Here is a 17,615-nt window from a genome sequence, read left to right as displayed (position 1 = left end):
AAGGAGAGAACAATTGATTTAGACAGAATATATTTGTACAACACGGCAAATAAGGCTGATGGATGGATGGCGATATTCAGTGGCTGTTGTTGTGCTTTGTGAATGGTGCGTAACCCTACTTATCCTCTCTTCCTCTCCTGCTGTGTGGCTAGAACGGGAGCATCTGCTGCTCTGTGGAGCTGGACTGTCTCCAGAACATCTAGCCAGCACGTTCGGCTCTTCACCCCACTCCGCTCCGTCTGAACTGGATGGATCATCTGAAGCCAGGAGATTTTTGTTTTGTTTTGTTTTCCCCATCCCCCACCCCCTCCTAGACCCTGTGGCTGCCAGTGAGATTTACCCCCTTCACCCTGACCCATGCTTTTTTACTTCTTTTCTCCATTTTGAGCTGGACCTGGACTGTTGCCAGAGGCTTTACAGGAGTCAAGACAGTGGGCTTTGAACTGAAACATGCAGACTGAAGAGAATCTTATTATTCCAGGATACCCATGGGCAACCACGCCTTTCTCCATCTGTGTGTGCGTGTGCATGCATTGTGTGTGTGTGTGTGTGTGTGTGTGTGTGTGTGTGTGTGTGTGTGTCGGGGGGGAGGGGGGGTGCATATGTATGTATGTCCTAATCTGTCTGTGCTGAGATCAGGAACAAGCCCTTTCAACTAACCAAGCAAAACACATGGGCTCTGAGCTGTCATTGAGATTTGTATAGTAGCCATGCGAAACAGACGTTTCATCTTTCTCTAGCAGTCCCATGCTTCTCATGTTTTCTCGTGCAGACGTAAGGTTGCCATACCTCCCCTGTTGAGTTCCCCTGAGTTAGTTGAGGTTTTAACCAGGTGGCTTTCTCTGCCAAGATAAAGAAAGACACAGGCAACATTCAACGTAGGAAAAATGGGCTGATTGTTTCTCCTGCTGCTCACCGAGGTGTTGTGCTAATTGTTAATGCAGAGCCTGTTTGAGTGAAGAGAGACAAGGTCCCTTGGTTTTCAAAGAATGCTAGCATTAGCATATCCCTCACTGATAAGGGTGTGACGGGCTTGTGCGGCTGGGGAAGGTGTAATTAAAGGCACCTCACGCAGGCCTAGGAGGCTTTAATATGCCAGCAGTTCACAAGGGGTCGAGACTGTTTGCTATTGGCAAGCTGATTAAGAGCAAGACACGACGTCCCCCTGCTGTAAGACGGGGCCACATCCTCCTCCTCTACACCCTGTCCTTTCATGCACAGCTCTGAGACTGCTGCAACTTGCACTCAGAGCTCACCTGTGAACTGGGCTTGTGAACAACATGGCAGTGTAAGATTTGGGGATCGAATGATGCGGCTTCATCAGATCCACTTTAGAGTGTGCTTGCTGGTGGTTTGTAGGTTTTTCATTGTTTCTATTGCATATTGCACCTCAGTTAGCAATTGTACTGTCAACATGTTATAAGAATGTGAGACTCAAAATAATGAGCCACTGAGAAATTGTGTTAAAGGAAAAGTCTGAAAAAACTGGGGAAGGATTTAGGTTTGTTTAGTGAGTGTCAGGGAGGATCACGATATAATCCATTGATGTATAAGCTGCTTGGTGTGAATACCCTTAAACAGCCCTTGTTTCTTGACTTAATATTGACATTTTCTTTGTAAGATAAAGTGCTGATTGAAACTGCAGACGGAAGCCACTTTGCCTATGGTGACAGTAAGCACAGCAAGCTATCCTGCTGGTGCTAGTTATGGAAGACCAATACAGACTAATTAATGTAGTATAGCATAAATCATGTACAATTTAACTCCGGACTACATTCTTTACCCTGATTCTCGCATTAAACAAGCAGGTCTGAGGATATCTTTGAAGCATTTTAATTGCATTGAAGTTATGCTGGAGGCAAAAAAAAAATTTAATGTACATGTTTAAAGAGGGGGTATTCTTAAAAAGAAGGTCATAGGTGTTCTCTGAAAAAACTAGGAAGGTCATAAACTTTAGAGGATGATAAATGTTTTACCCAGAATTAATTGAATTTTCTGAACACGCCACTCTTCATAATTAGCAGATGATCCTTTAAAGGTACCCTACAATGCATTTAGTCAATATGTTTAAATAGTTCTCTGATGTCTAGGTAGAAGATATGTTGCTATATAGGAAGTGCGCTTGGGGAGAAAAAAACGCCCAAATGTGGTTTTACACATCCATTTACAACTCTATGATTTGCTACTAGAATGAAATGAGCTGGGGTTTTTTACACAACAGTTTATTGGGTTCATGAATAACTGAGCATTGTTCTGATTGGCTGGTTTACAGCATAGCATCACGATTGCCCACACAGAATCAGCAGATCAAAATCAATCGCTAGCGTTAGCTAATTGTGAGAGAGGTAAACCATGGATTATTTATGTATCCAACCATATATGTTTGAGCTTGCATCGAAGGATATTTCAGTTCTCAAACAAAATTTAATTGAACAGATTGACTAGATGTCTTCTCAAATTACAATTGTTTCAACTTCAGTGATGGAGAATGAAACGTTTAAAAAAGCTAGCGTTAGAAGTGAGTTAAGTAGATATAGGCCTAGATTGGATATCGCTAAGCAACCGAACCAGCTTCTGAGTTATGTCTTGCTCATGAGATATAAATTATAAATTTACCTGAGAGAGGGATTGGCAATGATACATATTATGTTGTAGATATGAGAAGGCAAGCTATTTTTTTGAATGGGACACAGGCAGGAAAATAAAATGAACCGTGTAAATATGTCGTCATACTATTTCGCTAGCTATGATAGCTAGTTTCTTGCTAGTAGCTAACATTACCTATACTAGTTACTTGCTTAATGTAAATTACAACCATTTAGGCATCCATATATGTTTGCGCCAGTCCTGAGGATATTTCAGTTCTCAAACAAAACTGATTTAACAGATCGACTAGACGTCTTGTTAACTGGCATCATTTCCATTTCAGAGGTGGACAAGCTAGCATTAGCTCAGCGCAAGTTAGCTAGCTAGCTATAGTGTGAATATCTCAGCAAATGAGCTACAGTAGCTAGCTTCAGAGTTATGACTGGTTGATTAACTATAACCTGAAAGGGGGCTAGATCAGCCTGCCTACGGATGGACAAAGAAGTATCTTATGTGGTAGAACTACACAGGCTGATTCTCTGAATGGGGCAAAGGCAGGAAAAAAAAAACATGAAACCCCATGCAGATAAGCTAGGTCATAATACTATTTAATTAGCTAGCTATGCTAGCTCTTTACTTAAAGCTTACTAGTAGCTAACAACAATACAGTAAATTAAATGTGTTAGCTTACTCTGATACAGTGCAAGATCATCTGGATTCAACAAAAAAATCGTATAGCATGGTTACTTGCCAATTTAAAAATTGGAATTGCCCCTTTTTTCAGTGTCTTAACACTGAGGGAAGCCTTTTAGACATTGTCTAAGGTTTGAGAAACTGGCTCAAGTTTGCAGAGGAAACTAAAAACTTGTCTGGGATCTTTACAATATGTTCTTCACAATATCTGCATAATATCCTTCAGAGTATCTGCAGAACTGTTGAAGTTATGGATCTGCAAGTGTTAATATTGCCTGTGGTAGAACGTGGGCTGGTGTATGCACATTATAAGGACACAAATATTAATCAGTTGAGACTATTACCTAACAGTCTAGAATTTCTGCAATTGCTCTGTTTTATGACCCTGTTTTGCTTACGTGGGATTTACATTTGAAGGACGTGACAAAAGAGTTTGAGGTTCATAGTATGTCACTTCCATGTACCAAATTCTCCTTATTCAACTATACCAAGATTGAATAAAGACATTTTGGTACATGGAACAGTTTGGTCCATTCTATGGCATCTTTAAATGTATAGAACAAATGGCAAATCATAACTGAGAAAACTTTGGCCCTTCTTCATCCTGTTCATCTCTAATTTTAACTTCAGTCCACACAACCGATATGAAATAGGTCTTTTTCTCGCTGAGAGTTGGCCTGATTGTTTTTTTCTTCTTTTACATGAGCAGAGTACATGTGTTAGGCTTCATGCACAGAGAACACCTTTAGCAGTGAAACTTCACCATCCATACTGGCTCACCAACAAAGCTAACAGCATGTGTACTGACACCTAGCTATTCCTGACTTGTATATCTTTAAAATCTGATTCATCAATGCACACAGCACTGTGCCATTTCATTTTGAAGGCCCTGAGTAAGGAACTAAATCCCTAGTTGCCCAGGGGTTCTTCAGCTCCAACAAAGCAACCCTGGTAAAGTGCTTTGCCTGGCTGAGTTCACCTAGAACCAGATAATACTTCAGTGAAGCCTTCTTAAATTACTTTAGAGGTGAAGGATTATCACAGAGGGACTGTTATTACAGGTAGAGGTCTTTACATGTAAGTGTGGAAATGTGTTTTGTTTTTGTTTGTTTTTTCTTCTCAGTGTAATGGAATAATGGAACGATGATCACAATTCACAGAATGCAAAATTGATATCTTTATGTATTTATTTATTTATGTTAACATAATGTCTTCTGTATATACTATGTAAAGTTTCAACTTCACTAAAGAAAATAAAAACTCCATGAATAAGTTTCTTCACTCAACATTATTCATTTGTTTTACATGAACACCAAGATGGTTTGCTCACTCCCTTCCTTACTGACTTCTCTTATTTTACTGCTGCTTTAATTCATTCAGCTGTGTACATCTGCATTTGCAGTACTGGAGCAGTGTAACTGTAACTATAACTGTAACAAGACCACCAAGTTTTAAAAAAAAAAATTCTCACCTTTGTCCATATGGACAAATAGGGCATTGTGTAGCAATACGGGGCCAGGATGTAATGTATATTGTAAAAATGTTGAGACTTGTATTGCAAATTACATGGAAAATGCTGAAGGTTCTTTTTCATTTTAAATTGTTAAACTTTCAGAAGTAGTCAACTTTTTTATGACTTAATTTGTTTATTTTTTTAAGAGGTCCACTTTTTAAACCATTCTGTTCAGTGTGCTTGTTCATTGTTTAAGAAGGATTATGTATCTGATTCCATTGTTAACGATCTGATCTTAAAACCTATCCTTTACTTCGGAGGGTTTCAGTGTCATATGGCTTCAAGATTGTGTAGTATTTAAAAAATCCAGTAAATGTTTAAGTAAATTAATATTTCAGTTCGTTTACAATGATGCCAGATCTCCATCCTCCTGTACATATGTAGTTGCACTCTTCACAATTTGTGAATTTGAATAAAAATCACAAAAGATGAGTTACTCCAACAGGAGTGTAGTGAGCAGTTTTTGGACATATATTCCAAACTGACTGTTCCTTCCTACCATCCTTTCTTCTTTCCCTCACAATAAATGGTTCCATGACAGAAAAATCAAATGACAAAACACAACAAATCAAGGCTAGGCTTTTGGTGAAGGCAGTGTTGCCAAGCAAACTAAATATGTATTTCATCAGGAGCCCAAACTGGCCTCAAACTGGATGGCTCAGAGCAGTGGTCACTCAACAGGGCAGCATTTGATAGATCCATTTCCTGGCCATTTCAGCACAGGACGTGCTGAATGCCATGGGAGAGAGCTCAGCAGGCCACCAGAGCCCTCTTGAGTGCAGCACACATCCCAACCCTACCCTCAGTAGTGTTTGGAGAAAGCAGTTCTCCTATTTTGCTGTTATATGGCTTACTAAAAGTTAAATGCGAGAGTGTAACCAAAATGAGGAAGCTGCTGAAAGAAATATTCAATACATGGTTACCATCATGAAGTGCTTTTTAATCATTTATGCTATCCATTTTATCCAGTTTATCAAGTTTAGCATCAAAAACACAAAGGCTGTGACAAGGCAGGGTTATGCAGCATGACAGTAATCTAAAATAATCAGAGTCCTAATTTTACAGTCCTTGTCTCAATCTCATGAAATGTTGTAGTATAAGATTTCTCAAAATTCTACATAATCAGGCATTTGTATTCCACAGAATATGCCAAGATACATATATAGTACTGTACAGGACTGAACAGCAGCTGCAGAAGGGCTTAAAGTTATTGCCAATAAAAGAGAAAAGACTAGTTTATAAGGGTCTACATATTGTTTTCATGACCTTGGTTGTTTGAACAATGTGTTCAATAAAGATATAGCACTGTTTAGTGTTATTTGTTAAATATGAGTATTTAATTGTCTTTGTTTATCATATGATTATGATTGTCAAAATCATATATAATATAATGAAAATAGGTGCCATTCATGCAGAAATACAGAAAATCCAGAGGGGTACACAAGTTTTTCTGTAATTTTATCTAAGGCCATTTATTAATTATGCCAAAAGTCTTTGTTGAGACTCTAAAGTTTGTTGTTAAACAGCATTTGTATACAAGAGGCTGCTATGAGTTGTAAATAAATGTGCATATTTTAACTCATTTTTGCATACAACAGCAAAAACACTCCACAAGCAGTTCATGATGGATTAAGTATGTATTGACATTCAAGCAATCAAAGTCATGAATGCATGTATTAAATGTACACACATGGCCACAGATCAGGTGGCCATGAACTTTTAAAATGTTGATTAGGCTGAAGTGGAATGCCTGTGTGTTTAAACTATAAGAGAATGGAGAAAATATTGATCAGACCTGCATCCAAATATGAAGACCAGCACAAATGTTATTCAAGTGGATGTTGGCATTTTGAGCCAAAGTGAAATGAGACTGACATGAGAACTTAAAATATCTGCAGGTTCTATACTTCCTAATTAGGTGCAGAAGGATCACTATAGAGAGTGCCTGCTGGTAACAGGACAGATGAAGCTTTCATTTGCAAGTGTGTTCTTCTTTGTTAAAGTACCTCCCAATATAGCTCTCACCAGTTATGTCTGCGATGTTGCCAGGTGCAGTCACAACAAAATATGCACCGTATGCTTTCCATCTTAGTGGCAATGATTATCTCCTGTGTGTCCACCAAACTTGGTTCGTTCCATCCCACCAATCTCAAGCTTTGGAGGGGCAGCTTCCAAAGTGTGTGGCTACTGCCGTCTCGCTGGGCAAATGCTCCATTCAGGCATGGCTGGGTTTAAATTGGCTCTGATAACATCGTCATACCTCTTTGCCACAAATAGAGCTGCACTGTCTCCTCCCCAGTGCTGGTGCTGCTTGTCTGAAGCTATTAGCGAGGTGGCATTGGGCCACAGCCATTACCGCAGTTAAAACGTTCCTTGTCTTTCCCACCACAGAAAGCAGGAAAAGAAGGGATGGCCCTAAACCCACTGTAGCTGTAGCAGCTCATGTTGCAGCATAAGCTAGCTGAAGCCTGAGCATACACCAGGGGTGCATGAAATGCCACTGAGGTGCTTTGTGCAGGGCTACCATATGTGACTTCCAGCAGCCGTGAGGTCAGGAAGGATATAAGTTTTCCCACTCTGTAAGAAACTCCAGCACCTCAAATGAGTGCAAACCATACAGCTGATGAACAGTCCTTCCAACTGTTTTGCTGCAAAATGACTTTTTTGCCCCTTTTAGGCATCCTGCATTAGAAACTCCCTTGAGTCTGGGATGTAATTTGTGTTTTAAAAGTAAATAAGTAAGTTGGTGTATGAGACAGAAGTAACGTTAAGTTGCTAATCATGAGAGTCGCATATATATATATATATATATATATATATATATATATATATATATGCTCTAAGAATTAGCATTCATAAGGTGTGGGAACAGTGTTTTTTGAGGCTTTGGCTGCTGTATTGACCTAAGGTCCTGGCAGGAAGCTGTCACATACAGCATGGCTATTAGCAGTGGTGGTGCATGTAAAAAAAGTTATTAGAATGGAAAAACCACAGGGCATGCAGTTAGCTCTTTCCCCATGGCATGATAGCACATGGTAAACTGCTTAATAGCTGCTTTTTATAGTCTGTCAGACAAACAAGACAAAAGTGAGATTAAAAGAGACAATCCATTCCTGTCTCACCCTTGGCCATTTTTTCCCAACACACTTGGGCCTCTGACCAGAGGGCTGGGAGTTTGAGGTGGTGGTGCAGTATTTTTGCTGTTCCTAGGATTACGCTCTTCTGGACATGACATTGATGATGACATTCCTGGGATCTGCTGGAGCCACTCCGCCAGCTTGAGCGTCACCACCCCAAGTGCCCCAATCATCTTAGGGTTAACCTTCCATGTTCTCTATGTTTTCTTTCCGTCCCTGTGTTTTTTATGGTCCTTCTTTTGAATGTATGCATCACTTGGCAACTGCAACATCTAACACCACTAATGTTTTCTACATCTTTTTTTCTTGCTTATCTATAAAAATGATGGCGCTCCCATTGGATGTTTGCTTTGATGTTCTTGCTCCACCCCCTGTGCTTCCTCCGATTAGGACTTTGAGTTACTACCTCTCAGGTTTTGCGTGTTTCTGTGTATGACCCTGACTTGTTTGTGTGTCTCCATGTATTCTTTCCCTACATTCTGCTACTAGGTGCCCAGATTGTCTCCGAGGCTCTTTGCACTTTGCATGTTGTCTAGTGTGATACGGCCCTCCTTCGACTGACCTACTTCTTACTGCTTGATCTTTTTCTGCCTTGATTGGTGCCTCTGTACTGTCCTTTGGTCCTGTCCTTGTAGCCATAGGAAGGACTGTCTTACATGAAACATCTATGCTATCTGACAGTACTGCATTCCTTGGAGGGGCTTATCTTATCATCTGTCCGAGACACTGTCACTACAGCTCATCTTTGGGGGCCATTGCTTGGTGCATCATGGATGTTTTGCATCTCACCCTTGACAGTGGATCTTAAACTTTGTAGGACTCTTCTCCCCATCCTTCTGGCTGGTGCACAGCCTTTGAATGTTGGATGGGTGGAGTGACGTATGCATTGTGAGGAGTTTTATTGACGTCGGCAGCTTCCAGTTCTTCTATTGGCAGGTTTATGGTGCCTGCTGTATATCAGATGACTGGTAGGATATACATATGGCTTTCATCTTATTATTCCTATTAAATTGACTATAATATATTAATATATTCTATATAATATGAGATATTATAGAATACTGCAGGAATGTGGGCATTTGGGTTTTTTTATTAGTGAGGACTAGCACTAGAATAGGCATATGCCAGCTACAGAATAAGGACATCCACTGTGTGTGTGAGGTTGATACAGGCAGCAGCACTAAGGCATTTGACTGCTTTGATGCATGAGGCTGATCATAAGAGTGGCAGGGATATGATTTGCTGCTTAGTACCTGAGCACGAAGACACGTCATTCGGGGGTTTAGAAAAGCAGAGCAGAGAAAAAGCATTTAGAACATCAAATGTCAGCACGCTTAAGATAACCTTCCCACACAGGCGGATGCTGACAGCCATTAATCTGTTGTCACAACTTATTAGGCAAAAACATTTATCAATTAAAGTGGAGCCAAGTGCTTTCGCTGTGAGCAGCATTCAGTGTAACATGGCCCCACTCTTGCCACCACTGTGAACGCTTTCCTGTGGAGTGGGGAAACAAGTACACAAAACACATGGAGAAAGATGCTTCTCCTGAACAGAGGTTATTTTGCACTCCCGTGATTTCTAAGGACTATGCGGCAATTAGAAGGACTTCTATCCCGCCTTAGCCTCAAAGCCTTATTTGAAGACTACCTACATAGGGACTTATTTAGAATTATTTATAAGTAGCTAATGTCAGCATTCTCAAGATGATATTTCATAGTATTGTGTTAATATAAGAGGAAATATGTGTGAAATTTATCCCACCTACCACCTCCATGGTACATATAAACAGAAAGATGTAATTGTGCTTTTTCCCATATGATCACATCAGAAGCAAGGTCATGACAGAAGACAAATATATTAGAAACATACAAGTTTGTTTTCAATTTGTTTTTGCTTCATAACTCTCTTTTTCCCTCACTTGAGCCCTTGCAGCAAAAAACATATATCAAACAAATGAATCAGTTGGTATAAACAGTAAGTGAGGAGTTATGAGCCTGTGGTCCTGATGCTTTTGGGGTATAGGACAGAATGTGTTTTCTTATATACTGAACCACCTTTTTTCTATGATACAAAATTGTTTTAAATGTAAAGGGCAATCAGTAATATGGTTGTGGATATGACTGAAACCAGTTTGTTGTTACTTCAGTGTGTTATACAAAGTTGTGGCATTTCATTTACTATATATATATATATATATATATATATATATATATATATATAAGAAATTGTTTTTATTTTTCCAAGGCACACCCATTGCAGTCAGTAATATGGTTAACAATATGACTTGGACCTGTTTTGTTGAGATGTGTGAATGTTTACTATAAATACATTTGTAGCATTCCATCTGCTGTCCTTTATTATTATTTATTATTATTATCATTTTAACATCACCTTCATTCTTCCATACATTTGTAAAGCTTCTTTGTAACAACTCATGTTGTAAAAAGCACTATATAAATACATTTGACTTCTGCCATACCCTTGAAATCTGCTTAATGGGTGTTATAAATGGAAACTGTATGGAAATGGAAACTCACTTTGAGGACATTAAAATAACTCACAGAACTGATGTGTATGGTTTTTGAATATATGTCTGAACTACATCCCTTGGGAATTATTTTTCATAGCAATTTATAAATGAGGCAAATGTCTAGCTTAGTTCCCTATTTTTTAGTTTAAGGGCATTAAATTTCTTCATGAAGCTGAGAAACATACTTGCTATCAGGTAAGCACTATCCTGGTGAGACTCAAAGACTCCATAGATGTGGTATAAGTGAGGGGAATTTTTTTTTAAAAACAAACTGAAAACAAACTTGTACGTATCTACTCGTTTTGTCTTCTTTCATGATCTCCCTTCTGATATGATCATATGGCAAAAAAGCATACTTAATCTTTCTGTCTGTAAGATTAAGATAAGATTCCCTTTATTGATGCCCATGGGGGAAATCCAGGAGATACAGCAGCTCCAGCTCCAGCACAGAATAACTAGGTAGAATTACGATGAATTATAGAATTATATGTTCCATAGAGGTGGTGGATGGGAGAATTCTCACACATATTTCCTCTTATATTAATAAAATGAAAATGAAAAGATCATGACAGTTAATTCAAAATAATGTCATCTTGCAATTACTGGCATAACATATTGCTTTATAAATGTTAGTCAGTGCTTATGCATGTGTTTTGAAGTCTCTATGTAGGTAGCCTTCAAATAAAGTATTACTTTATTTTATTGTAAAGAAATTGCAGTGCATAGACCAAAAAATGTGCATTATTCTGGTCTAATGTCTATTACAGTCTAATGTCACTTTTACTATTAATGTGGAATAGCATCAGCCAATTTTGATTGTTGATCAGAAAATACTTGGTTAACTAATGCCAAAATTTCACTGGTGCAAGCTAGTTAAGCAAGCAAAAAAGCCAAATGAACACTTCATAGTATAATCACATGGCTTTTTAAAATGATCTTCTGTTTGCCCTTTTTGTTTTCATTTTGTTTGATTTTTCTTAAAAAGGGAAACATTTTTGTCTCCGTCTGCACTGGATCTTGGCTCCTGTTTTGTGTTTCAAAACCTTGTTGTATTCAGGCACCACACCCACGGGCAGGTGAGTCCAACAGGTGGACCAGCCTGGGAAGAGCAGCACATCACCTACTGATGGCAGCCCTTCTGCTGGCCAGTGTGTTTACATGGCAGCATTTTGCCACACATCTGACAGGGCTCTGCTTTACAGTTATTCACTAAATTGAACTGGTCCTCACACATCAAAACCCAAAGGGTCTAGAGAATCCCTGTTGGTGTCATTTTTGTAACCACTAGTATTCCCAGAGGTTGAAACCAAATCCCAAAGATGCTCTATGGAGGCATCAACTCGGCTACAGTAACTACGTGATGAAATACTGGTGCAACAGCAGCTTGTTTTGGAGGCAACGCCATTAAGTGTCGTACTGAGACGATGGCTATGGAACATTCGCATCCACTGTAACAGCAGTTTACCTCATCCTCACTATGTTTGAAATTTGCAATGCAAACGATAAACCTGAGACACATTTCCAGTGTATTTCTTCCATTGACACTCTGTTATGTAGTCAGGTAGGGATCTCAAGTGCAGGCTACCTCAAAATAAATTGAAATGCAATACACCTCGGTATGTCAATACATATTATACAGTAGAACAATAAGACATAACAGCTTAACAACAGCAGTAAGTTCAGCGACATTAGGCACACTCACACTTCTGCAGGGCCTTGCTTTAAAACTGCTGCTCCATTTAACCCTCCTTCCTATTCTTAGCTCCTCTCCCCATCCACTCTGACTCGGTTTTGAACGACTCCCTCGCTCCCACACAGGCACACACAGCAGGTGTAACTCTCCCTCTGCAAGCATTCCTTTGCAACAACACACACTGTCCCCACAAGCCTCTGTGATGTTCCTGTGTTTGGCCTGCTGTGCAGACGGTCAGTAAATATGGCTGGTTCTGATAAGATCCCTCTTGCAGGGTAAAGAGGCAGTAAGCGGTATTCGACTGCAGTCAGGGAGGACCAGGAGGGAGACGTAATGAAGCATTATGTGGGAACGCAGGGTGAATGCTGTCTAAAGGTGCCTGCTGGCCGCTGATAATATCCCCTCCTCCTTTGATGAGGACAGTGAGGGCGTCTAAAATGCATCTCACCAATAGAAACCTTTAAGGGGTTGGGGGTTAGTGTATTCTGATCCCTGTCTTTCACCTTCATGTACCAAATGGAAAAGAGAGCATATACATATATGCTGCTAAAAACCCCAAAGACAATAGTGCAAGGAAAAATGTCATTGCTGTTTGAATAAAACATTTTTTCTCCTTTGATTTTCACAATAGGTTTATTTGCATCTCTAAAACAAAAAAAACCCTGAAATGGTGCAGGAGTGATATGAATGCTCAAAACGTATAGAAGGCTTTTACAAGAAATACACACTTATAATGAAACAGAGATACGATTACTGTACAGAAGAGTCTAGTATCCTTTAATCACAACTGTTGGTAGCAAAATATTAAATCTGAGCATTTATGAACAGTCACAATTGATTGATGTCAGGAGAAGCTCTATTATACATACACAAACAAGATACTCTTCAAAATCTTTGAATGGTACTATAATGTCAAATTTATTTAAAAACTTTTTTTTTAAAGAAGCTCCACCAAATATATAATATATACAGGAATGCTGGTTATCTAGTGAAACACATTTGCATAAATGTTCAGTAACTCCTGTCTTTGAATTCTGTTGGAATGGATATGAAATTCATTTTTGTATGCTATTGAATGTACAGCCACATTATTAGATGCTGCAATGAACAGCAACAATCTGGACAAGGGTTGAAATGGAGGGTGAAAGCCAATTAATCCCAGAAATGAGGGGTTACGACAGAGTTGCAAACACAAGGCATGAATCATGTATCATATACAAATGAAAAGAAATGCCTCAAGTAAAAAATGTCAGCACTTCATTAAAAACCTAGTACACCTAGTTTCACCATTTCAAAGTCATTTGAATGACATCAGATTTTATCAGATTTTTAACAGAAACGGTTAACAACAGTCTTAAGCATGTGCTTCCAACACACACACAAACTGTGCTATGACAAAGTTTATGCAAATGGAAGGTTTACACAAACATGCACGTTTTAACAGCTTTTACCGTTATGCTTGTGAGTGTATGTGCGTATGCACACGAGATCCCATGGTGAAAGCAGAGATCCATTTTTCCTTTCTTTGTCTGATGCTCAGCCCTTCTGTCTTTATTCATCCAAACATCAAGCTCTTTTTCTTCTGCATTTCGAAGAGCAACAGAAGCAGCTAGCTCAGGGTGAGCTAGAGTAGCTCTGCCCTGTATGGTGGCATAGACGTGCCTGGATTCAACCTTCCAAAAGAAAAAAAAAAGATACTTTTTCCCCTTTATTCTTACTTCAGTATTTCTTTTAGCAAACTTCTGTTTCCCACTGCTAGTGTCATATTTAAATCATTTTTGTGTGTGCAAAATTTTGGTATGGTATTTTGAACACCAACTGCAAATTCAACAGACCAGATAATGACTTGAATAAATTCAACATAAAGCATCAATGTTGCATTTCCCAAAGAGAATATCAGTCATTAAGCCTACTGATGGTTTTGCTCAGTACCATCAGCCGTTCACTTCAATATTAAACTCCTCAGTGCTCCACATACCACAGAAGCATTTATGGGGACCTTGGCCCTAATTTTTCATGCAACTGGCAGCAAAGGCTACTAGTCCGATTTGCAGCAATAAACAGGAAATACTAAAGTCTCCTCAGCTCATTTATGGATTATGTGCCTCGTCGATTTGTACTCTGCAATACAAGCATCAAGAGAGTTAGGACCAAGGAGCTTGTCCACACCTTCTGTGTAACAGCTGCTGGTATGTCTGAAGGCTCTTTGGGGATTTACCACAGGATGGCAGTGGGCCTGAAGCGCGTGCTTGCTCGAGCCTGTGCTTTCCTGGGATCTGTCTGGCTGCAGCCTGCAAGGGGCTATCAGCACACAGGCGGCGAGAATGGAGAGCGGAGCAGGGCCAAGCAGCGCCATCGACACACAGTTTGACATTTTCTGACCTTTAGTCGCATTATCAGCGGCTCTGCAGGATCGGCAGTGGCGCTGTGCTCTGATAGTGCAGATCCCCACCGCAGGGCTCACAGAGGCCTGCCAGCTGCCCTCACACACACACACACACACACACACACACATGCACATACATCAACACTAACACACTCATGTAAACCAGCTCAATTACTCAGCTATTCCCTGCCAATGTCCTGGAATAGACCTATTCTATATTTAGTTTAACAAATAAGAACAAATACATGAAAATTGTTATTAGAAACTAACAAAATAAATTAGATAACACTGATAGTCACTGTTTCAGTGTAACTAATCCATTTATTACAGTATAATATACTAAGTAACAATGTGTAGCAACACTTTGCTCTGTGCTCTGTGCTATACATATATATGCTACACTACTATATGCTATACTACGTTTTTGCACACTGATCCTCTGATCCATTATGTAATAAAAGTATCGGTGCATTATTATGCATACCTACTCAGTATATTACAATGTGATTAATGGTGTAGTTACACCATAACAGTTGCCAAATAATGTAAAGTGTTAACAATTATTGATGGTCTGATCAATCTGAAACTATCAAAATATAGCAAAAAACAAATGAAAAAAATCTGAACCATTTTCTAGGTTAACTGCATGAATTCCATATATGTAGAGTGTACTTTACAATACAATTGCACAAATAATATTTGTACAAACTGTTATTTTTAAAAGATAATTAGGGCCATTTTGAATCCTGGAAAAAAGTGTACAGATACATATTTAAGGGCATTTAAATGCATAAATAGCTGCACTACAATGTGCAAAACCCCAAAATTCCAAAGGCTAGTTAAATATGTTGTACTACTCTGTGCAGGCCTTTTAATACCAGAGGCCATTTCACTATACTGCACCACACCTGTGGAGACCCCCTAACACCAGAGGCCAGTTCACTATACTGCACTACACCCATGGAGACCCCCTAACACTACAGTTCACCCCAAATTCTGCATGCTGAAGTAGGAGGTGACCTCCCATAAGACCTCGCAGTTTTCATAATTGTTCTCATAATAATTAAAATCCAGACTCCAGAAATCCAGAACCCAGAAGATATATTGTCTAATGTTCATATTTTTTTACTCGTGCACTACAAGGTCTCGTTGTTACATTACAAACTTTCATGGCCATATAATAACAATACAATTCAATGAATCATATGAAAGGACAAGCATATTGGATCTGAGGATCCAAGATGCTTCCAGTTGTTAGAAGCCAAGTAGTTTGTTCCTTTGACTCATGGTTCTGAATATCAACTTTACAATTAAAGCATGTGAACCCTTTCGTTGTCCCCCTCCTCTGGCTTCTGAAGATGATCTCACATCTATGAGTAAAAGGATCTTGGAGGCAATTGCCTCTTGAAAGCAGTTTTTACAGTGCGACCCTGCACTAAAAAACCTGTCTGTATTAGGACCGAAAATGATTTATATTTATCTCTGAACAATAATAATGCAGTTTCAGCATTATGTGCTTGGACTCCTTGGTGCCAGTGGATTTATCAAGGACATAAAAGAGCAGCTCTGAGGTGTGAGTCAAGCCCGAGCAGGAGGACTGCAACAGTCTCATCAGCCGTGTGGGAGATGACCAGGCAGGCATAATACAGCTTTATATACTGACCACCCAAGAATGAGGAAAACCCATAATGGTCTTGGCTAGTCAGTCCCAGTCTAATTGAGTGTATAGTCTAGCATATTGGGATAGAGTTGAGTAATAACAGAAAGCTGGGGATAACTGCACATGAGACCATTTTCTTGTGTGTGTTTATATATGTGACTGTAGAGGATCATTTTGAACTTTGTACTGATGAGCAGTGGAACAGGACTGCACCACACAGGAAATGATAAACAGTAGAGAGAGTTTTAATGATTGGCTGGACTTGGCAGGCCATCCTTCATGAACCATGTCGATGCACTATAAAATTCTTGTAGTTCTTGTATTATACCATGATGTGAGATGAACTGATTCAACAAGTGCACACACAAGCAGTTTAGTGACATCATGAACACCAGACAAGACTATGCAGCATGGGCTTAATACGCTGGAATTCAAACAGTAAATTAGATCAACAAAAATTAAAAATGAAAATGACTGCATATTAACATTTAACAAATAATTAATGTTGTAATTAATTTTCAGACATTTTCCTATAGTATATAATTAGTTTTCCATGACACGCACAGACAAAGCTGCCAAACACCACACATTTACATCTACACGACAGTACACTACAGTTACTCCCAGGATTTTGAACTTTTTTTTTTCTTTTTCCCAAGATTAAACCTCTGTCAGCACTTCAAAAAAGGGTTTAGCTTCAAGTTGATAAAGTGATAAAGAACAAATCGACCCCCAAAATAAACACATACACACACTTACTCAGTGTAACATGCTCATTAATAACAAAGAAAAGACCTCTTCCGTTCACATGCTACACAACCCCAAAACTCAGATTCTCAGCACAATATAGTGCAGCCTGGCATGAACGTTAGCTTAGCCCATGGGAGGATATTTCATATCACTGCTGTGGGGGGGGAGTAAACAATGAACAGAAAACTTACCCAAGAACAGTTCCTGAAGGGGTCACCAAACAAGAGGCCAAAAGTATTAATGTGTTAAATGTATATAGAGGAAACCCTTATTACTACTATACCTGCATATACACATTTGACATTTGTAACAAACCAAACCTCTTAAAAATTGATCGAAAATGTGTTGAGTTATGATTATTTTAATTTCAGATCTCCTGCCTCCATATACATACATGCATTAGGAGAAGTGGCTGCACACTGATCTATAATCTATAATGTATTATAGATCAGTGCGGCTGCCCTGTAGCAACGCCAGCCATGTCGATGCACAAGAATCAGCCACGAGGTAACGGAGCAAAAAAATAATAATAGTCTGGTTACAATTGTAAATGAGTTTTGGTTACACTTATATTTGGTTGTTTGCATGATCCGTTTATAGTTTGAATAGACATTTTGATGCCTTTGAAGACATGGATATCTGGAATAAGAAAAATTGCTTAGAA

General features: G+C 39.1%; 1 protein-coding gene across 1 annotated transcript in view; it reads left to right on the top strand.

Moving 5' to 3' along the window:
• The window catches only part of LOC113578130 (protein kinase C-binding protein NELL1), a 163,314-nt gene extending 158,749 nt beyond the window's left edge, over positions 1–4,565 (top strand). The window contains exon 20 of the mRNA XM_035527909.2: positions 153–4,565. Coding sequence (XP_035383802.1) covers positions 153–203 — 51 coding nt within the window. The 3' untranslated portion in view covers positions 204–4,565. The remainder of the gene's footprint in view (positions 1–152) is intronic.
• The last annotated feature ends 13,050 nt before the right edge of the window (positions 4,566–17,615 follow it).

The sequence above is a fragment of the Electrophorus electricus genome, chromosome 3 (genome assembly GCF_041902795.1).
Source record: "Electrophorus electricus isolate QZ-2024a chromosome 3, ASM4190279v1, whole genome shotgun sequence".
Lineage (NCBI taxonomy): Eukaryota > Metazoa > Chordata > Actinopteri > Gymnotiformes > Gymnotidae > Electrophorus > Electrophorus electricus.
The sequence above is the reverse complement of the archived record's forward strand: the minus strand, read 5'-3'. Positions and strand labels throughout refer to the sequence as shown.